The sequence below is a fragment of the Spermophilus citellus genome, assembly GCF_964194105.1.
Source record: "Spermophilus citellus genome assembly, chromosome: 9".
In the NCBI taxonomy this organism is placed as follows: Eukaryota; Metazoa; Chordata; class Mammalia; order Rodentia; family Sciuridae; genus Spermophilus; species Spermophilus citellus.
Window position 1 is genome coordinate 107,476,142 of NC_138191.1, and position 23,434 is coordinate 107,499,575.

Sequence of the window (23,434 nt, forward strand, 5' to 3'; positions counted from 1 at the left end):
AACACATTTAAAACTGGCCTTTGCCTTATTCAGTTATTTAGTTAATTTTGGACTACCTGGGGAAATTCTTTCTGCAAGTTACCATTCATATGTCTTTGAGACTCTGGCTTGGAGTTCACAAGTTGCAATTTCTTTAAGAGTGTTCTTCTTTCTACCAGTGAATATGCAATTTGTCCACAGGAGCTTCTTGGAGCTATTTTAGACAAATCTTCTTGAGACAACATTTCTTCAACTTCTTTTCTTTGGGTTTCTGTTGAGAAGAAATAACAGAAACCAAAGTGTTAAAAGAAATGCAGGAACATGGGCTGAGGCTGTAATTCAGTGGCAGAGTGCTTGCCTAGCATGAGTGAGGCACTGGGTTCAATTATTAGCACCACATAAAAATAAATAAAGGCATTCCATCCATCTACAACTACAAAGAAAAAGAAAGAAAGAAAGAAAGAAAGAAGGAAGGAAGGAAGGAAGGAAGGAAGGAAGGAAGGAAGGAAGGAAGATGCACCAGGCTCTGGGTTCTATCACCAGCACCTCAAAAATAAACACAAAAGAAATGCAGGTAAATAACTGTTGTTAGAAGATGCAGAGAGAGCTCTTAATTAAAAATTTTAAATTAATTTGAAAAATAAACTATACTGATATTATCATTCTTCTCTCAATCTTTCAGGTTGTTTGCAAACTTTCAGAAACAGTAACAACAAAAAAATAGTGGGAAAATGTTTTCAAAAGCAGTAGATATTCTCATTACTGCACAGCTTTTTAGTTTTTTTTTTTAATTTAATAAAGTGAAAGTATATCCTTTTCTGAAAATATTGTTAAGGATGCAAATTTGAGTTCAACCCATATCTTTATTGTTTTATTGAGCATTTATTATATGATATATATTATACTAAACGTGAGATTGAGATACATTTATTTCAATTCCTTCTGCAATCTAACAAAGTGGAAACTATTATTATTTCTATTTAAGATATGTAGACTGAGGCACCAAGAAGCCAAATAACTTGTCCAAAGTCATGCAACTAATCCTGCCAAAATTCTTGGTGATATCAATATTCAGGTGTTGCGAGGAACACTTACAGCTGACTTCTGTCTATTGCCTTATCAAACTTTCTTCCCAATTTCATTCTAATCTTAGAGATATGCTGTAATATCACCCAATTTAAAACGCAAACAAAAAACTCCTTCCTTCAAGCTCTTGCCCTCCTCCAGCTTCTTCCCATTTCTTCATTCTCCTTTACAGCAAACTTCAATAAAGGATAAATCATGCCCTTCAAGAAAGGATAAATCATTCCTCTCCTGCTCTTTCCTGAATTCACTCCAATCTGGTTTTTATATCTACCAATCCATGTAAATAACTCTTGTGAAGGTCATAATGACCTCTATGTGGCCAAATACAATGAGCAATTACCAGTCCTCATACTTGGAATTTGACCCAGTTGTTCATATCCTTATGTTAAAAAAGACTTTCATCATTTCCCCTTTGGGATGCCACATTCTGCTGGTTTTCCTTCTAGCATGCATGACACTTCTTCTAAGACTCCTTTGCAGATTTCTCATCTTTCCAATATCGAACTATTAGAATGTACCAGAACCCAGTCCTGACTCTCTTTTCTCTCTCCACATTTATTCTCTGGGTTGTTTCCTATAGTCCCAAAGCTTTAACTATGAGCTTTCTGCTAATGCCTTCCATATTTACAATGTAGTTTGCATTACATTCTAGACCTGTACACAATTGCCCACTCAACATTTTTGCCTGGATGTCTAAGATACACCCCAAAATTTACATGTCCCAAAGTAAACACGTTACTGTCTACCCCAAGCTGCACCTGCCATATATTCCTCCTGCATTTGAGCAGTTAGAAACTCCAATATTCTAATTGCTCAGGCCAACAACAACAAAAAAATCCACTAATAAATTGTGTGAGCTCTACTTTCAAAATATATCCTTTGATTAGGCATTTGTGCTGTGACAGAATACTCTGTTTCTAAAAAAAATAACTTGTATTTTGCAAAACTGATCATTAATAATAATAGGGCTTATTGAAAAAAAGATTGGGTTAAATCCTTCAAATTCTTTGCCATTATATAACTAGTACAATATTAAAAAATTGACAATCCTAATAATTATACTGGTACACTTAAAGATACATGTCAAATTCCTAAAAAAATAAAGTGGTATTGTAGCAAATATAGGACTTCATTTTTTTTTAATTAGGCTTGATGTAAAGGTGGGCTAAAAAAGGAGTTAAAATCGTAGAGGTATAGAAACAAAGGCAAAATGCACAAAGATTGGGGATATCTGTGCCATAAGCATTTCCAAAGCAGAACGTGGCCAAATTGAGCCCCAAAAAAGAATATGAGAAAAGCAGTGTTATGTTTTGGATATGAGGTGTCCTCCAAAAGCTCACATTAATACAAGAAAGTTCAATGGAGAAATGATTGAGTTATGAGAGCCTTAACCCAATCAGTGAATTAAACCCCTGATAGGATTAACTGAGTGATAAATGGAGCAGGTGTGGTATTGGGGTCATGGCTTTGGGGTATATATTTGTATCTAGTGAGTGGAGTCTCTCTCTGCTTCATCATCATTAGATGAGCCGTTTCCCTCTGCCACACTCTTCCACCATAATGTTCTGCCTCACCTGGAGCCCCCAAGGAATGGAGGGGGCCTTCTAAGGACTAAGACTTCTGAAACTGTGAGCCCTAAAATAAACTTTTCCTCCTGTACAGGTCAGGCAGAGGTCAGGTTCTGGTCAGGTCCTTAAGTCACAGCAGTGAAAAAGTCACTAAAACAGAAATGGTATCGAGAAGTGGGGTTGTTGCTGTGACTAACCTGACCTTGTGGTTCAGAATTTTTTGGAGCTTTTTGGAATTGGTGGAAGGAATTTTGAGATGCTTAGTAGTACAGGCTGGAAATGCTTTAGATTGTTGTAAATGGAGCTTAATGGCCAATTCTGGAGGGAGCTCAAAAGACCAGAATTCCAAAAGGACCACGGACTCTGAAGACAGGACTCAAGAGGATTCAGAGGAGGACTCTATTGGAATGTAGACTAGAGGCCATTCCTGTTATTTTCTGGCTGAGAAGTTGTCTGCATGATGCCTGTCCCGAGACTTTCTGTGAGGCTGGTTTTAAAAGCGATGGACTTCTTAATGTGCCAGGAAAAACGTCTAGGCAGCATAGCATTCAGGTGGTGGCCCAGATATTGCTGGTGGCCTTTGGCCAAATTTACTTTAATAATCAGGAGCAGAAAGCAGAGCAGAAAGATTTTTAAAAGCTTGGACTTAAAAGTTGGGAGTAAAACTGAGACTAAGGAAGTTGCAGTTGTTAAAGACATTACTGCCACTAAAGAAATGCTAAAGACTTTGCCCAGAGACATGGAGAAAGGTGGCTTAAGGGCATCTCAGGAGCTGGCAAGACCATACCCACCTCAGACTCAGGAGAGTAAAAGTGAAAATTCTCTTGAGTAGAGACCAGTGGGGCACCCTTCTTACACAAGGGGGCCTAGTCAGTTTTTTCAAGGTGCTCAGCCACCCAGACACTCAGAGGCTGTTGCAGTCAGGGTCCCTGGAGTCTTGGCTACTGTTTGAAATGGTGGCAGACCTTGGTGTCAGCCACATAGTGCTGTTTCTGCAGGAATGCAGGATGCTGGATTAGGGGGGTCATGGAGACTTCCACCAAAATTTCAAAGGAAGGGGAGGCCAGGCAAAGTGCAACTGGGTTGGAGTCCCTGCGGGCAGCCCCTGAGAGGGCAAAGTGTGGAGATGTGAGGAGGAGGCTGAAGCTGCCATGGAGACTGGCGACATATGACATCATCCTAGGAAAGCTGCAGGAATTGAGCAGAGACAAGCCAACAGGAAGGCCACTTGGGCTGCAACCAACAAGGCTACAGAGGCGAATCTACACAAGCTCTTAGGAAAGGACATCATGCTATATACTCTAGAGGCCAGACACAGAACTACAGGACCTATTTGCCCAACTGGATTTCAGTCTTGCTTTGGTCCCATCACTTTTCCTATGCCCCTATTCTTGTAACCGGAAATGTTTATAAATTGATGTTAATATTATAGGAGCTCACAATGTGAGATTGCCTTGAGCCTCAGAAAAGACTTTGGACTTGAACTTTGAGCAATCTCGGAACTGTTGAGACTATGAGGACTCTTGGGAATGGACTACATGTATGTTTGCATTGTCAAATGAGTGTGAGCTTTGGGGGGCTAGAGGCAGAATGTTATGGTTTGGATGTAAAGTATCCCCCCAAAGCTCACATGTGAGACAATACAAGAAAGTTCAGAGAAGAAATGATTAGGTGGTGAAAGCCTTAACCTTATCAGTGAATTAATCCCCTGATGAGATTAACTGAGTTGTAACTGGAGAAGATAACACTGAGGGCGTGGCTTTAGGGGGGTTTATGTTTGTATCTAGTGAGTAGAGTCAGTCTCCTCTCTCTCTCTCTCTCTCTCTCTCTCTCTCTCTCTCTCTGCTTTCTTATCATCATGTGAGCTGCTTCCCTCTGCCACACTCTTCCACCACAATGTTCTCCCTCACCTTGAGCCCCAAGGAATGGAGCCAGCCTTCTATGGACTAAAACTTCTGAAATAAACTTCAAATAAACTTCCTCCTCTACTGTTGTTCTGATCAAGTCTCGAAGTCACAGCAGCTAAAAATCTGACTAAAATAAGTAGAACTCAGAATCATGTGCTGCATGATGATATTTCTGTTAATGATGGACCACATATATGACAGTGGTCTCATAAAATTATATTGCCCTCTGACATTATAGCTGTTTTAGTTATCTCTTAACATCACATTTGTCAGGATACATCCTATCATTAAGTAACATGTGACTGTACAAACTCCAAAGCTTGCTGGCAGCCCCCAAAAATTAACATGCTGAGAAAAATGACATATAAACTTCCATGTTATAATGATGTCATTTCCCTATTTATCAATCCCTCAAAAGCTAGTTTATGTTGCAAAATCATATGCTGGCAGCAGGAAAATATGGTATCTTTATATTTTATAATATGGCAAGATTAGAGACCTAGAACTAATCTCCTACTGAGAATAACTAAAAATACTAGAAGAAATTAAAGAAAACTCTTAAAATGCAATCGTGACATGAATAAAAATAGAACGCAAACTTTTAAATCAGCAGAATAAAATGCAATCTATCCATGGAAAGCAAGAAAAAAAGAAAGAAAGAAAGAGAGTCTAGCACACATGAAATGTATTCTATGACTAATTCAACTTTCTCTGCACCAGAGATTTAAAAGAAAGAAAAACTTTTCTATCAACAGATCCTTGTAAAAGGAAGTTCTCAAAGGAAAATGATCCCAAATGGAATATTTGAAATGCAAGGGAAAATGCTGAGCAAAGAAAATAATAAATGTCTGCATATAATCATAGAATATATATAATAAAAATAACTCAGAATATCTAATTTGTGGAGTTGAGTAAAAATAAGCTGTAAAGAAGTCCTATCTGTATTTTTATTTCTTTTTTTGGTGCCCTAGGGCACTTTACCACTGTGCCACATCCCCAGTGGTTTTTTTTTTTTTTTTTTTTTTTTTAATTTTCAGACAGGGCCTCACTAAGTTGCTGAGGGTCTCGAAATTTGCTCAGGTTGACCTCAAACTTGCTATCCTCCTGCCTCAGGACCCCAATTTGTTAGGATTACAGGTATGTGTCAACAATCCTTACCCTACCTGTATTTTTCTTGCAGCTTTGTAGTACTTAATATGTTAAGAAGGACCATATCATTATGCTTGACATGACTCTGAGTCCTACTGGTTTTAGTAAGTCCTTAATATGCTAATACTACTCTGGTATATTGATTATTAAGTTAAAGGCACTTGTACAAGTACAAGATCATTCTGACCTTCCTTCTGTCTCTTAAAAGCAGAAGATCAAATTTCCATATAAAAGCTGCCCTCCATATACTAGAAGGAAAGTAATTTTTTTTTTTTTTGTACTGGGGACTGAACCCGGTGGGGTGCTTTATCACAGAGCTATATCCCCAGCCTTCTTATTTTTCATTGTGAGACAAGGTTTTGCTAAGTTCCTTAGGCCATGAACTTGTTATCCTCCTGCCTCAGCCTCCCAAGTAGGGGGAACTACAGGTGAATTCCACCATGCCTAGTGGGAAAGTAATATTCTTATCATCAAGAAGGGGAAGTTGAGACTGAGAGAATTTTCTAAAGATCTTGCTAAACTAACTCTTTAAAGTTCTATGTGTTTAGTTGCTTTTTTTTTTTTTTTTTACAACTTTTTATTCTTTGTCCAAGCCAACATATGAGTGAGTGACTTTAACTGCTTCTTTGGGTCTTCATTTCCTTCATGAAGGCTCCTGTGTCACTTAAAACTTATATAACGTAAGTCTATATGCTTTTTGCCTATTCACCAGTCTTAAGTAAATTTAATTTTCAGGACCAGCAAAAACAAACAAATAAATAACAATGTCTCAAGCCTTCTGTGGACTGTGTATGGACTATGTTGTGCATAGTAGCCTAATGAGGGCATAAGTCTGGCACTGGGAACCTCCCTTGGCACCCCCCACACGGACTGATCCCCTGATGTAGGTGAACTTCCCCCTCAAGCTCTGCCAGAGATCCCACGCAGCATCTTAAATGGGTGTGACCTGCCAAGATGTCAATCAACCTGCTGACTGTAAGAGACCACCAAGCAAGACTCTGCCCTTGAAACCTTACCCTTGCCTTTGATGCCCGCCCCCATATAAATAAAGCAGACATGGGCTCCATTTTGCCAAAATATAGAAACTCAATCTGTCTGATCAGCTAGCCTGTCCTGGCCCTGCTTTTGAAACTACTTTCTGTGTCCTGTTTTTTTGTTTTGTTTTGTTTTGTTTTTGTTGTTGTTCTATTTTTCTGAGCTCTTATTTCTCAGCCAGCCCATTCCACCAAGGGGAACCTCATTTCCATCACCTGCGTGGGAGGTGGGCGAGACAACAACAACAACAACAACAAAACTCTGAAGAGGTAAAGTCTTGCCTTCCCTATAGTAGGTACTTTATAAGGTAGGCACAATGGGGAACACAGGAACAAGTAAAATGAGGTAATTATGGTACAGTGTGGTAAGTGCTATAATAGACACTGACAGTAATTACCACTCTGCACTCACACATACATTTCAGACTATTTAAGAATATATACTTTAAAAATGACAAGCTAAAAATATACCTAAAACATTAGAAGTACTTTTCTTCTACTTTTATACATCTTCCAAATTTTCTATAATTGTCACATACTAATGTTTAGAATTCAGCAAAGATAAAAATTTACATTTTCACAGAAGGGAAAATTACTGTTTGAGTTGGAGCTCTTTAAATTCGTGTCTAAGTTGTTCATTTTCCTTTTCAAAACCATGAGAAAAGGCTTCTCTTCCCTCTGTTAAGTTACAAACATGGTTTGTGCAATATTCCACCTAAAAAGAAAACAACACAATAAAATTAATTACTCTTAGTCCACAGCTTTCTTTCTCTCCTGTAGTAGGATTGAACACAGTACTTCACATATAAAAGACAAGTGCTTGGGCTGGGATTGTGGCTCAGTGGTAGAGCACTTGCCTAGTATGTGTGAGACACTGGGTTCGATTCTCAGCACTACATATAAATAAACTAATAAAGACATAATCAATGTCTAAACATTTTTTTTAAAATAAAAGGAAAGTCCTCTATCAGTGAGCTAATCTCTCTTTTTATTTTTTATTATTATTTTTTTAATTTTGAAGTGATCTCACTAATTATCCAGATGGGCCTTGAACTTGCAATGCTCCTGCCTCAGCCTCAGGAGGAGCTGGGATTGCAGGCTCATGCCACAACATCCAGCCATATTTTCACCCATATTAAAGGTTCAGTAATTGGAAGAGCCATTGGGAGACCACCATGCTGTCATGACTATAATCTGAATCAGAAAACTCAGCTTTCCTTAAGTGGAGTGGTCTCTTTCCCTCTACTTCCCTTCAGCTGTTTTATGTTATCACTATGTTTCCCAGTAGATATCATCATACATAACTACAAATTCCTGAGTTAGTCACCACCTCTCTTTTTCAAATCAAGTCTCCTTATCTGTGGTTTAGGTAATATGGTCATAATACCCATGAATAGAAAAAAATCTACACAACAGTTATGTTTTACTATTGTGTTAAAATTGATGATTAATACAGTGCTCCAGATACTGCATTAAGGACATCATGTATTTGTTACCACAACCATATGGGATTTTTATCTTCCCACTTTACAGGTGAGAAAGCAGGATTACTTAGGCTAAGGGATGCTTGTCACATGAGTAATAAGGGAAAGGGCTAGAATTCACATTCAGGTGGGCCCAAAGCAGGCCCTGAGCTCTTACTATGTCAAATTGATTAGAAGTAGACTACCAAAATAACTGAATTGCATGGAGATCTATTAGACATCCCCTCAAAATATGTGCAAAACCCTGAATGGTATAATAGAAGGAACACAGGAACTTCAGTCCAACTTCCTGTTAGTTTCAGTTCCCTCCTTTTTAAAACAGGTAGAACAACATGTATAATGGCATAAATTGGAGTGAACATATACTTCATATACAGAGATACAATTTACCAAAAATTGTGCTCTATGTTTAATAAGGATTGTAATACATTCCACTGTTGTTGTGTATTTTTAAAATAAATAAATAAATAAAATAGGTGGAACAATAATACCCATTTCTAATCATAATAATTCTTTTTTTTTGTACTGTGTATTGAGCCCAGGAGCCCTTAACCACTAAGCCTCATCCCCAGCCCTTTTTAATATTTTATTTGGAGACAGGGTCTCTCTGAGTTGCTTAGGACTTTGCTAAGTTGCAGAGGCTGGCTTTGAAAGGGAAATCCTCCTGCCTCAGTCTCCCAAGCCACTGGGATTACAGGTGTGTGCCATCATGCCTGGCTAATTTATCAAATTCTTGCTAGGTGTCAAGCGTTTGTGTGAAATGTTTTACACCAATCATTTGTGTAAATTTCAAAATCTCTTTAAAGAAGCCATTATCATCTCTCTATTGCAGACAAGGAATTTTGAGTCCAAAGAATTTGAGTCACTTGTTCACAGTTACATGGAGGGACAGACACTAAAGGCAAAATTTCCCCCTCATCTGCCTAATGTGAATGTTCATGCTCCATTATGCTATGCTGTTTTTTGGTTCTAAGGAGTTACATTCTTTAAGAATTTGGAAATGGGATTTCCCTTTAAGAACTAAACTTAAAATTTGAGAAGTTACCTGTTTTGTTTTTGTGGAAACAGCAGTGCGGTTCCCAGGTAAACTGAGAGCATGTATTGGTTCATTTAAAAAACTAATATGACAGGAAGTAGGTTGAACAGTATTGGAAGCATCAAAAAGAGTAATAATAGGGCTGGGGTTGTGGCTCAGTGGTAGAGCACTTGCCTAGCATGTGTAAGACACTGGGTTCTATCCTCAGCACTACATAAAAATAAACTTAAAGAAAGATGTTGTGTTCATCTAAAACTTAAATTTTTTTAAAAAAGAGTAATAATAGCAAAAAAAAATATGACACTATCTACCCTTCTAAGTGCAAGGTGCTCTGGTCCTAGGATATAAGAGGTGCAGGCATAAGGTCAGGTATAGGTAGCTCTATTATAGAAATCTGGCTTAGTCAGTGCTATAAATATTTAGAATCATTTGTTTAGCAAGTAATCATCTGATTAAAATCTGTCTTCCCACATAATATGCCTGAAAGAGAATGCATGTGTCATCACAAATATGTACATGGTTCTTCTGGCAATTATATTCCTTATTGCTGATGAATCAGTAGGTGTCTGTTTTTCTACAAACATCTTTATGAGTTTGGTTAATACAAGTCCATCTTTAGGCAGCAGATCCACCCATAGCATGCTGACTATTCAGGTTTCTAAACCTTCAAGGAAGAGTCAAATAGAGGATCAGCTCTTGACACAAAGATGACTTCACCAAGAGAATGAAAGCCACCTGGATCATGCCTGTCTGGATGTTCAACAAGTCACCCTTGGCCAACATTCTGTACATGAGTCCTAGAAACCAGTACATACTGTTGCTGTGTTTCACAGGGGAAAAGTATATATGAGTGCTTTGTAAACTATACAGTCATATTCAAATATTAGTTTTTAATGTGCCAATTTAATGAAGATCACTGAAAAAAATAGGTATTTTTAAACTATGTACTATTAGTTTTTATTCTTTTTTTTTTTTTCTTCTGTGCCCTTCACGTAAACTCTTTTACTTTCTGGCAGCAGTCCCCAGCCTATCCTCACTAGAATAAAATCACTACGGCTGGGGATGTGGCTCAAGTGGTAGGGTGCTCACCTAGCATGCGTGAGGCACTGGGTTCGATTCTAAGCACCACATAAAAATAAAATAAAAATATTGTGTCACCTAAAACTAAAAAATAAATATTAAAAAAATATTAAAGTGTTCCTCTGTCACAGCAAGGGGGCTGAATCCTTCTTTGCCAAGATGGTGGAGGATGTCTTCTAACTGAACTTTTCCCTTGATGGAAGAGATAATCATGATTATCACATGCAACGCAGAATACACACACACACTCTCTCATACATGTGACCAAAGATGTGAGAAATCTGATAATTAAATGCCTAGAGTTAGACTCTTTACAAAGTGTATTTTGATCTATTATTGTTACCCAGTTATAGTAAGCACTTAAATGAAATATAATACAAAAAAATTAAATCAAAAAAATTAAAGCTTCAAACAGCTGTATAATTTCTTCTAAAGTAAGTAAGAATGATGACCTGACATATACAAAGCAAATCGTATACAGTGAAAAAAATTAAATGCTTTTTTGTCTATCAAGTTCTGAAGTTTGCAATTTAATAACATAAAAAGGTTCGGTTTGGCCAAATCATCAAGTCCAAAGAAGTCTTTGTTCCACTTATTGAACATCTGGAAATCAAAGGAATCCTCTAGAAGCTAGAAAGTGCTCTAATTCTATAAATTATTTTATTTATAGAATATGTCTTATAATTTATGTTTTCTTCTATATAATTCAACTCTCTAAAACATTTTTTTGAGGGAAGGTGTTGGACTGAAACCAGGGCCTCATGCATGCTAACCATGTGCCAACCACTGAGCTCACTCCTACCTCCCAAAACTTCTTGATCTCAGCCTGTCATCAATACTTTCTTAATTTTTTAGCTTGAAAGTAATCATAGCTTGGACCATGACAGTGGGTTAAAGATGAACATCTGATGATTGATGAAATGATATTTGTGTTATTAAAATCTTATTTATGAATTGGAGTTATTGCTGTAATTAAATACAACTTTTAAGTTAACTTGACCCAATTGGAGTGATGTACATAATTGTTTCTGTACTGCAAACAGTCTACATAATTGCATTTGGTTTTGCCTTTTAAAAGAAAAATGATATTATTATTATTTTTCTTCTTTGATTTGCTAAATTTTCCAGCGTCTTACCATTTTTTACATCAACAGTTTTTGTGGACAATATTTACAACGGCAATTATGAGTCTGAAGCTCATACTGGAAAAAAAAGAACTCAAGTCTGATTCCTTGTGTCCCCTAGTGTCCTCCCCATGACTTGCAACTATAAATCTTGTGTTTCTCCAACCCTCCACCATCCATCCGGTCCTCACTCATCTCCTCCCACTAGGTCCTTGAGAATCATGCAGTTATTTGTGGTTTTAGTCCTGAATAATAGAGAGCCCAATATACTAGGAATATACAGCATCTTATGAACACTATTTGGCAATATAGAAAACTGCTTATGCTAGAATGATAAGATAGAAAGCAGAATGAAAAAGTATTATTATGACCATGTGAAAACCAGATACACAAAGACAGGAAGCAAATACATCAATGCTGGAATCACTTGTGATAAACTGAGAAGTACGATTGTGAGTATTAGAAAATAAATGCTGCAGGTTGCTTATCCAACAGAACAGCATCATCCTCATGTTGTCTGGGTAAGCGGGAGAGTCTGGGTTAAAGAAAGGTCAAAGGAAAAACAGATGGGAGATACTAAAAATGCCTTTTGATGCTTGTCTTCTGGGAGTAGTGGATGTTAGGCTAAGATATAGGAAGACAGGACTTGCTGGTCAGGAGGACAGTGAAGATTTCCAAGTGTGCAGCTCATCCAAGCTCTTCCACTTGGCTACACCCCCCAAACCAGTGAACTTTAATCTCCATTCTACTTAACCACCCATCCAGCTGGCTAACGTTGAACCAGTGTTGAAACCTAGTAATCCTAATCTCCAATGTCCAATTCTTACCACCATCTTCTATGTTCCCTATCTTACCTCACTCTTTTTTTTTAAAAAAATGTTATTAAAATATAAATAACTGGAGAATTACCATGTTAGTTATTTTAAGCATACATTTCAATGATATTAAATGCATTTGTATTCTCCAACCATTACCACTATCCATTTTTCAAAACGTTTAAATCATCTAAAACAGAAACTTTGTATATACTATATAATAACTTTCCATTCTCTTCTTCCCCAGCCCCTGATAACCACCATTCTACCTTCTGTCTCTATTATTTCTGTCTCAAAGGATTTCCTGCAAGTGGAATCTATACTATTTGTTCTTCTGGGTTGGCTCATTTATCTCAGAATAATGTTCTTCAAGGTTCATCTGTGTCATGGCTTATGTTAAAATTTCCTTCCTTTTTTAGGCTGAGTGATAGTCCATTGTATGTATAAACCACATTTTCTTTATCCACCTTTTGACTATGCACTGGCACACAAGCATTTGTTTGAGTACCTGTTTTCAATTGCTTGGGATATATTCCTAGGAATAGAATAGCTAGATATATAATTCTGTTTAACTTTTTGAGGAACTATTGATAATCTTCCACAGCAGCTACATCATTTTATATTCCCACCAGCAACGCAGAAGGGTCCCAATTTCTCCACATCATTGCCAACACTTATTAATTTCTATAAATTCCTTATGGGTATGAATCACTTGCTCTCTTAAACTATATTTATTCCACAATGACAGTGTGACCTCCAGTTTCAGATCCATTACATCCTTTTTCAAAGTACCAAACTGCTTATTTGTTTCCCCACAAGTTTGGACCCAACTGTCGATCATTTCAATCTTTCACCAGTATCCCCAATTATCTTGCCTCTTGTCCCACCCGTCTTAAATCCTAGCCCTTGAAAAGTTCAATAATTTCACTCTTCTCTACTTATTTTAGGTTTCTGAGTACTGGTAGAGAAAAATCAAACAAAAACAGGAAGACCAGAGGTACTAAAAATTCATGTCCTCCAGCCTGAGCCAAGTTCTGAACCACTAGGTCACACTATGTGACGCCAGCTTCTACTGGAAATATTGCCACTCCCCTCCTTTGGTAGGTGACCTTGTCCCCCCCAGTACTAGTAAAATTAAGGTCATCATAAACCTCTGACAGATTCTTCCCCTACCACCAATACTAACCTTTGTCTTTAGGCAATCCTGACCTCTTTCCCTTGTCAGTGGGAAAGCTTACATCCTCCCAACCAAGGGTAATCCCTTAATCTGTGGCCTAGGTCCCATCCTGTATTGCTTCTTCAGAGAAACATTTTCTTTTCTGTATGCCCATTACCTCCCTCTCTGGTGATCTTCCCTCAGCTCAAGATGTTTCTGACATTGAAAATAAAGATACAGGTCTGAGGGTATAGAATGTGTCTTTAGCATGTACAAGGCCCTGGGTTTGATTCTCAGCACCAAACACAAATAAAGAAAATTAAAGATATAGAAAATAATCCTCCTTTGGTCCCACCATGTCCCTCTCTAGCTATTGTCTTCTTTGGGATAATTTGGCTACTGCTTTTACCACTGTGCTGAAAACTACCAGTCAACAAAGAACTCAAAATACCATATCCAATTGGATATGATCTTTCTGCCATACCTGTCTACTTTTTCCCTAAATGTTTTCCTTTCTGTTCTGTGACATTCTGTTCTCCTGTTTTGATCTTACTTCTCTAACCTTTCCTTCTCAGTGTTATTCCTGGGCTCCTTCTCTTCCATAGGCCTTTCAAACGCCCTTCTCTCTCCCATGGTAACAGTTCATGTTCAGGAGGCTGACGCATATTGGTTCAAGTCCTGGCTCCATCACTTTGTAGCTGTGTGGCTTAGGTCATTTGACATTTTAAAATTTTTATTTATCCACCTACAAAACTGATATAATACTAATGCCTATCTCATTGAGTTTTTGGAAGGATTAAATAATAATCCATCTCTGTTATACTTCAGATTGATCTAGAAAAGTAGCAAGAAACAAAAACCTATTGAACTTGGAACAGATACGAGTGTGGCTGAGACTGCCAGTTTTCCTTTAATATTTATTCTTCCCTTTCATCACAGAAATGAGACATTTCAGTTTTTCATGGATCACAGGCTGCTTTCCTTATGGCTCGCTATAGCCAGAGGACCAAGTTCTGAACGATGGAATGTAAAGGAAATTCTGGCCTGCTTCCAAGAAGTGTCCTTAAAGGACCAGGATGTTCTTCCTTGCTCCTTCCTACTTTGTACTTACTGAAATTCAGACCAGATGGTTGAAGCTTGAACAGACATCCTGATGCTATGAAGTGCAAGCCACACATCATGGATGATGTAACACCACAAGAGAAGAAACCTGGGTCTCTGACAGTTTCAAGATGCTGCCCTAGCAGTTATGGCCTACTTTCTTCTTGACCTTCACAGAAGAAAAGTAACTTTCTTTCTCTTTAAAGCCAATATTAGTTTGCCCTTTCTGTCCCTCAGAGCCAGCCAATCCTGACTACTATAAGAGAGACAATGAAAGCATAAGATACAAGGACATATTGCAGGTAACAACAAGGCTACACAGAAAACAGATATAGAAAGTGGGCAGTCATTAAGACACCCACAAGGTCTTTTGTCTCTAGGGTTTCCTGTGAGTTCATCTGCTTCTCTTGCTTCTCATCATGGATGAACTTTCTCTGTTTGCTCATTAGCAAGACTGAAAATAGTCATTTAAGTCCCAAGCCTGTGAAACTTTTTAGATTAAGTCATTTTATGTTTGTATCTCATAGTTCAATTTTAAATATATTTTTAGTTGCTGATTTCCCTTTATTTATTTATATGTGGTGCTGAGAATCCAAACCAATGCCTCACACATGCTAGGCAGGTGCTCTACCACTGAGCTATAACCCTAGCCCTTGTAGTTCAGTTTTTGAAAGAGAAATTATTTTTGTTTCTCACCCAATGAATTGTGCTCTCTTCTCCATGTATATTTCTCATTCAGCTAGTTATAGTTGGAATGGGTTGGAAATGTACAAATATGGTCTTTAAAGCCTAACCTTTAAAAAGATAGGATTTACAGAGACTCAAGTTTCAGAGAACAGGATAGAGGCAAAGAGGGCAATACAATGTGAGTTTACCATTTTAAATTAGTGCATATTCAATTGAATAACTCAGTTTGAAGAACCTGCTCATTTCCCCCTTTTTCCTTTTGTATTCCATATTTAAAATCACCATCAATTTAGTGGTGAAATCTAGGAGTCATCCTTGACCCCTCCTTATTCATCCTACTCATACATAGTCAGTGGCCATAGATTCTACCTCTTTTATCATTTTTTATCTCCATGGCTGTAGCCTTAGTTTAGGCTTTCCTATTTGCTTAGTTTAGTGTAGCAGCATTCTTAACTATTATGGCCTGCTGCCAGGCTGGCCCCCATCCAATCTGTGTTCTCCAAGCTTTCAGACTGATCCTTCTGAATGCAAATCACTTGCTGGTTAGCATTCTCATTGCTTTTAAGCAAGTCCAAGGCCCTTAGGATGACACTAAAGATACTCCACAATCTGGTTCCTGCCTGCCTTTCTAGCCTTATATTCTGCTACTCTTGACTTTAGCCTTCCATGTCATGTATGTATAGGCCCCATCATGCTGCTTATATTCCCATACTGTAGATATTCAGGTCCCTCTGCCTAGAATAGTGTTATGACATCCCATAATGAACAATATTCCAGTGAATTTATTGAGACCTCATGGTTGAGAAATTTGAAGATTCTAATAAAGCAGATATTTACATAAATCTGTTCTTTGAATTATAAATGGTCTGACATCTAAACTGTACCTAAAATTGCCCACCTAACAAAGTGTACGGAAATAGTATTCTCTAAACTTTTCCAGGTGAAAAGAACAAAATGGTAAAATTAGTGTCAAAGATGCCAGTAGCACATTCCCAGTTGTGACAACTAAAAACGTTTCCTTATATTGCCAACTGTCTCTTAGGGGACAAAATCAACTCCACAGGGATTGGATATCATAAAAATATAGCGAAGATCATTGGAGAATAAGGAGATTGAGAAGGAGGAAGGATGGAAAAGTACGGGGGAATATGGAATGAATTTACAAAAATCACATTATGTGTATATATAAATATACCACAGGGAATTTCACCTTTATGTGTGTCTGGAAAGTATCAATCAAGGATGGATAAAGAAAATGCAAAGAGAGTATCAGTGTAGTGGAGAATGGGTCAAGGGAGGGAAGGGGGAAGAGGAAGGAAATGGGACTGAAATGAAGTGAGTCAGATTCTATGCATGTACATTTTTGTGGGGATGAATCTAGCTACTATGTGAAATTATAATGCTCTAATAAAAATAAATCATTTCCTAGGCCTAGAAATGTGCTCTGGTAAGAGGAAAAATTTCTAATTAATTATGCTATAATGATGTTTGGTCAATAAAGGAAGAAGAAAGGAAAGCTCCTTATAAAATAGCATCTAACAGTCTCTTTTTTAAAAGAGAATTTATTCATTTCCATTCAATGTGAAAAACTGCAGAACTTGTTTTTCTTTCCTAATCTATTACAGAAGAGAAAGATGAATTTTTAATTATTTGGAAATCTAACTGACTCTAAGCAAGAGAAATCATAAATACTGTTTTGATTGGCCTGTGACATCAAAATATCCAAATGGTTATAGCCCTCCAAATATCTGTTAAAATATGATTTATATAGCCTCAAAATAGGTTTATTGCTGAAGAAGAAATGATAAGAATCAACAAGGAATACATGCTACAAGACAAATTAAATCAAGCTTTCCAAGCTAAAATAAAATTTCACTGAGTCTAAATCAATCTTATCCTATATTTAAGCCATCGGTCCTAGTCTTTTTAAAGACCCCTGAACCTGCTGCTCCCTTACCAAAAATATTTATTTTTCAATCATTCCCCCTTATTGGTTTACATCACAAAGAATAGTTTCCTGGTTCAGAAGAGGCACAAGAATTTTTACAAGCAGCAAATTCTATCATCATCAGGTGTTGGATTTATGTGGACTTAAAGTCGAAATCCTATTTTTTGATCATTTTTGACATTTTCATAAGTATCTTATTTTCATAAGTATTCAAAAGGAAAACCTTCTTTATATAAGCCTGAAATGGGCCCAACACTACGATCATTTTCATTTTTTCCCTTCATTTTCAAAACACAGTAGGCTTGCAGTAATTTGATGTTTGTATTTACCAATGTGTACTTTTCCATTCTAGTCTCTAGTTTACCCCAGAAAGTTTGCCACAGTGCAGAGAAACAAAAAAATCTTCCTAATGATTGCAGAGTTGGAGAAAAAACTTAGCTGTGCAAAGCATTGCATCAGGAAAGCAGAAAGAGGTGTTCTATAGATGACAGAGGTGGTGGATATAATGGACATTCAATAATGTGCAGTGTGGACAGGGAAGAGTGAAAAATGGTTGTGGAATGAACAGGATGAGGAAACTGGTGCTTGATGAGAGAAGTGGATGAGGTTGTAGCTTTAAAGGCAGAAAATAACTGACTTGACCTCCAATGCTGAGGTTACCAAAGGCCTCCAGAATCTTCTCCAGAGTCTTCTTCAAGGTTCTGCATGACGAAGACCGGCCAAAAAAGCAGAAAACGGCCTACAAGTAGGGGACAACTGTGCCTCCGTGAACTTTTAGCGACTTGGATCTTCGGGTGCAGTCATCTGTCCGGGGTGTGCCCCTCACCGGTTAGGTGAGAAAAGGAACGCCTACATAACTCACTGAGCGTGTTCTAAGCCACTGTTTTAATAAGAGCGGATCCAGGGAAAACAGGCGAATCCTTCAGGCAGAATCACTCCAGCTTCGTCTGGAAAGGCCAGACGAAGGGCTCGTTTCGGTCCTTCCTTGGAAGAGAAGCGGAAAAGCCCTGGAATGTGGGGGAAAAGGAGTGGAGAATAGATGCTTTCCTCTTCGGAGTTGAGGCGGGAACCTCAGGAAGCAGGAGGAAATTTTCTTTTGGAGGGTGCCGAGAGGGTCCGGGGTCGGTGCGCGGCTAGCAGCTCAGCTGCGAACTGCAGGTGCCTAAGGAGCCAGGGCGTCATAGCAACCGCCCTCGCTGCTGGGACGCAAAGGCGTCATTCCGGCAGGAACTGTAGGTACGACGCACGCCATTGGTGCCACTGACTGTTCTTCCTGTGAGGACTTTTGTTACGGCGCACTCCATTGGCCTCTGGGTCTTGGGGCGGAGTTCTTCCAGCCACGCGTGAATACTACTCGCGCCATTGGCTCCTGAGACAACCTTAACCATAATTTATATAACTGCAGGCGCTTGCAATTTAATAGCATTTCTAGTTCTCAAATAGCTACCCTTGTCCCAGCCTTATCAAAGTCCCGGGCTCCTGACGTTAGACTTCCTGATCTAGAACTTTATTTAGATGAGCACAGTACCTTTTTTTTATGCGGTGCTGAGGCTCGAACCCGGTGCCTCCCACATACTAGGCAAGTGCTCTACCATTGAGCCACATCCCCAGCCCCTTATTTCATTTTTATAAGGGTAGGATGCTAGGTCAGGAGTTCTGAATTTTAGGCCTAGATCTGTCACTAACCACATGGGGAGCCTCATATTAAACACAACACTTGCACCCAACTTTCAACAGGGAGAAACCGGGCTTGACCAGAATTATCCTTAAAAGTTGAAACCCTCTAAGAAGTCCTAAGCATGGCAAATTCGGTTTAGGCAAGTTGTATCTCTCCCTTTGGCAACAGAACCCTTGAGAATGTTTTCTCTGATTTAAAATGCTATCACCATCACACAGCCCACTTAACACCTATTTGTCAGTTTCAGTATCACCTCCTCAGGCAAACTTTCTTTGATACTCTAATCTAAATCAAGTTCTTTCTTGTTTTGTTGACTCATGTTCATTTTTCTTTAAACCCAAACACACACACCCTCACTCCCCCTGCCTCAGAATTTTCACTTGTGTAAATACTGTTTTTAAGTGCTCTAAATACATTAATCAACCTAAGTGGAGGACTCTTTAATTCCACATAGAAAGGTGCTTGTTTTTGAGCACTAACATGAGGTGATTCTCACAGGAATAATTATGACCAAAAAAAAAAAAAAAGGATCACTTCTAGTTTTAGCCCCACTTATCCCACACTTTTTATCAACTGTAATGCATCCCTTAGGTTAGTCACCAGTTGGTCCCTGCCTAGTTCTAGGTGGAAGGTTGTATTAAATACACCTCAAGAATGGTCCTAAAATATTTGAAAGGTAAATTTTTATTCAAATATGAAGTAAATCTAGGAAAAGAAAAAAAGATTGAGGGAGGCATCTTTTGCTTCTACGCACATCTTTGTTAAGTTTCCAAAAAACAACACCCTTCCCATGTGTTGGTGTTTGTGGGCACACATTTTATTGCACTTAATTTTTTATATGTCCATTTCCCCAGCAAAACATATTTATTCATCTTTTTAATCCTCATAGCTCAGCACAGGGCCTGGCACAGAGTAGGCACTCAAATACTTGATCTTGAAAACATGACCACTTATGTATGCATCCATAATCCCCCTTCTAAGTATGAAGTAGATGGATATTCAGCGTTCAGCTACTTTTCATGTACATTTTGCAGAATATATAATTCCCAAATTATATTAGTGATTTCACACTTTAAAAGAGATCACCAGGATCTCTTTTTTAAAAGCTGTTTATTTCTTGGCTTTTTAAAAAGTCAAGGCAAAGCTCTAGTGTTCAATTTCCAAGTCAAGATAACATTTCAGGTGAGTGTGTCAGGTGGTTCAGTCATTAAGAGGCAAAAGCCAGCCCATATTGTCTGCATACCACAATTTTTACCTTCCTTTTTTTTTCTTTGTTCTTATAAAAGCAAATAATTTATTCTAGTTCTTGCCATTTGTAAGAGCCCTGGTCCACTGAACAATTTTTGATCCTATAAAACTTTTTTAGTTCAGTTTTTGTCACATATAAAAGCTGTGTGTCGAGACTGAAGATTCTCCACTATCTTCTTTTCTATCTCTACACCTTTTTCTACATCTTCCTCTGATAGCAATAACTTGGTTTCTGAGTCTTTGGTAACAATAATAACAAAGGAATGTATTGACTCAAGGATATTAGCTACCACCAGTTGATGTTGATAAACTTCCAAAGCATTCCGAGCACGATTAATTACGATGGAGGGGTCGGTCTCCAACTTAAAGGAAATTATAAAGGCTTTGGGAGCCCAATCTTTAACCAAAGGATAAAGCATTTTTGGCACCATCTTCATTGTTATCTGTATTGGAAAAAGAAAAGCTTAATAAGCAAACAATGATCACTACCTATCAGGAAACTAAGGAATCAGGGACTCAGATTTTTGCGTATATAAATTTTAGTGAGATTTTCCCATTGTGCAGACTTTTCAAAGCAAATTAAATGGTTAGCTTAAAAGCCTTAACTCTGTGGTGTTCATACTAATACCTAAATTTAAGGCTTTATACATATTCTGGGGCAAACCATTTTTTTTTTTTTAATCAGCCCTACTCTGCTACCCTCATTACATTTTCTGGAACGTTCTCCTTTATTTCTTCAAGTAAACCCTCAAATAAGCAAATATAACTAATTGGTTCATGCAAATGTTATGCTGGCAGAAGTCCAAAAATATTGGATTTTTAAACCTCTCAGTTTAAAATATTTCTACATTGGTAAAATGGCTCTAGATTTCATTTACTTGTAACTGGAACTGTAAAAGGAAAAATTACACAACAGCACCGAGGAAACAACTGATTTTCACTTGATTAAAACTCATACCATCTGTTTCCAACACCTTCAAAGAGGAATGTTGAGTTGTTTTGTATACTTTTAAGACAGAACTAAAAAATGTGGATAAAGATCCCAGAGTTTTGAAAGTGTGAATCACTAAACTAATCACCAGGATCTCTTTTTAAAAAGCTGTTAGCAAGTGTGATAAGAATCATATATTGCTAGTTCCCCACTGTTTCTCCTTAGCATTTATCCCTACCAAGAGTAGCATGCATTTGACTCCCCTGCAGTGTGTAAGCAATTCAAGTGCTAGGTATTTCTTTTCACTGCTTTTATCTCCAGTTCCTACAATTAACACCTGGTACAGTAGGTACTCAATAAATATTTGTTGAAGAAATGAAAAAATAAACTATCATACAAGGGCCCCATTGATACAGTTTCTCCTATATAGATTCTACCTGAATCACTAGGAACTTCCCCTCAGGTTCCAAGACACCAGATTATCTTAATAACCCAACCATACAACTGTCCTCTTCATACCTCTTCCTTAAATTACAATAACCCCCAACTGAACTATCCCATTCACTCTATTCCCTACTTCACCTTTCAAAATGATGCCAGAATGTTCTTTTCACAAAAACTATCTTATTCTCCTACTTATGTGCTACTTGTCTCCACAGGATAAAATCCAAGCTCCTTAAGGAGTAAAAACCAGGCATGGTGGCCCACTCCTGTAATCCCAGCTACTTGGAAGGATGAGGTAGAAGATTCCAAGTTTGAGGTCAGCCTGGGCAACATAGCAAGATCTTATCTCCAAAAACAAAACAAAATATTCTGTGAAGTAAGCTGCCTCTTCAGTCCACTTTCCAGCATTACTAAAAGCACTTTGATTCACAGCAGCTACTGCTAAACATAGCAGTGTTTCCAAACTCCAACTGTATAACTTCACTTGAAATGATCTTCCCCACTGTTATACCCTCTGCTCATCTTTTAAAACCCAGTTCAAGTCATCTCCTCCAAGAAGCCTTCCTCAACTCCCCCAATTCACTTCCCCCAAATCTGACTGCACTTTGTACATACCTCCACTAGAGCATTTATCACTCTGTTTTGTAATTATGTCTGTGTCCAGGTCCCTGGCTAGATTGTGAGGTCCTTGAGGGAGGGCGGTGTCTTATTCATCTCTGTATCCCCAGTGCCTAGTGCATACAGAAGGCAGATAGGCCATCTCCAGATCAAGAGGAAAATTAACCCATGATTGGTTATAGGGGATCAGATCTCTGGAAGAGAAGCGCCCATCACCTGCAGTGGGCCCCCAGATGACTGGATCTTGTGTTCAGGCATTTCAGAGACAGGAACATAGAAATCTGACACGGCCGCAGCCAGGTAAAACATCGCAGAAGGCCCTGCAAAGAGAAGTAGAAGGTGTAACAAATAGGGGAGAGGTGTGGGATCAGTTTCTTTACAACTTGAGTTCCCAGACTGTAAGACCAGAGGTATGGGGGGAAAGTGGCTGGGGATAAAGGCCTTGCTTCCTGGCAATCGCTGGGTCCCTAGGGCACGCACCTAGTGGACTGAGCGCTTGGGCAGCAGCCTTCAGCAGATGCAAATAGTCTGCCAAAGTGGAGAACTCTACAGCCAGGAAGGTGCCGGCAGCCGCTGCTTCTTGGTAGCTCCGCAAAGCCGCAGCGAAGCCCGGGAGTGCATTCTCCTCGGCCTCCAGGCTCAGCACGCCCGACTTAGCTGGGCCAGAAGGCCGCAGGGCCGACAGCCAGGTCTGAGGTGGGAAGCGGTGGGCAAAGGGGAAACAGGAACGAGCGCGGTACAAGAACAGGACCCCGTAGCCTGCAGCCAGGAAGGCCTCGGCCGAAATTGCACCGCGCCGTCCGCTGCTGAAGTTGTCCAGAAAGCGCACTGGCCGCGCTTCCAGAGGGACCTTGGTGCCGCCTGACGTGACCAACACCACCCGCCGGCCCTGTGCGCCTAGCCGGGCCGCGAAGCGAGCCATAACCTCGGCAGAGCGAGCAGCACCCGAAGGCTGGGGGAACTCGGAGACGAGGTCCATTTCCTCCATCAGTGCCTGAGTTCTCCCTGCGCCTGCGCCTGCGCACGCCCCGGTGCCGCCGGCACCACGCCCTCCTCGTACCCAGTCCACGCCCAGCCGCAATAGTGAGCGGGTTGGTCATTCCCCAACGTTTTCCCCTAGGTCCCAATCTCGCCGGGTGTGGAAATGCGCGGTTATTGTGCCCCAGAGCCCAGAGAAAATGATACTGCGCCGAGGGAATTCTCACTTTTGGATAGTGAACATCTGGAAAGGTCGCATTCCCTCTTGTTAGTTTCCTGACCTGGGTAAGAACGGGCCGTGTTTGACTCCTACCGGCCACCGTACAGACCTTCCTGGGCTTGGATCCACCAGAGTGCATTCTCTTTGTCATTTAACCTTTGTG

The 23,434-nt window shown here is 39.1% G+C and overlaps 3 protein-coding genes across 8 annotated transcripts in view; 1 reads left to right on the forward strand and 2 right to left on the reverse strand.

Moving 5' to 3' along the window:
- The window catches only part of CCDC30 (coiled-coil domain containing 30), a gene marked incomplete at its 5' end in the record, with an annotated part of 126,155 nt that extends 125,931 nt beyond the window's left edge, over positions 1–224 (reverse strand). Inside the window, one exon of the mRNA XM_081307518.1 lies at positions 57–224. Coding sequence (XP_081163644.1) covers positions 57–224 — 168 coding nt within the window. The remainder of the gene's footprint in view (positions 1–56) is intronic.
- On the reverse strand, positions 112–23,408 carry PPCS (phosphopantothenoylcysteine synthetase). 6 transcript variants are annotated; one of them, XM_081307515.1, is made up of 4 exons: positions 22,554–23,118; positions 22,290–22,393; positions 20,371–20,523; positions 112–250 (listed from the first exon to the last, which is right to left on the reverse strand). In XM_081307515.1, exons 1-4 carry the CDS (start codon positions 23,059–23,061, stop codon positions 194–196), a joined length of 822 nt encoding a protein of 273 aa, XP_081163641.1. In that variant the 5' UTR covers positions 23,062–23,118; the 3' UTR covers positions 112–193. The 6 variants fall into 6 exon arrangements, with proteins under 6 accessions (XP_081163641.1, XP_081163639.1, XP_081163640.1 ...); XM_081307513.1 differs by lacking the exon at positions 112–250 and adding an exon at positions 7,301–7,438 and having other exon boundaries at positions 22,554–23,119; XM_081307514.1 differs by lacking the exon at positions 112–250 and adding an exon at positions 18,263–18,523.
- Positions 23,078–23,434, forward strand: part of ZMYND12 (zinc finger MYND-type containing 12) — a 34,665-nt gene continuing 34,308 nt past the window's right edge. Inside the window, exon 1 of the mRNA XM_081307509.1 lies at positions 23,078–23,318. Within this exon, the coding sequence (XP_081163635.1) occupies positions 23,218–23,318 (101 nt within the window). The 5' untranslated portion in view covers positions 23,078–23,217. The remainder of the gene's footprint in view (positions 23,319–23,434) is intronic.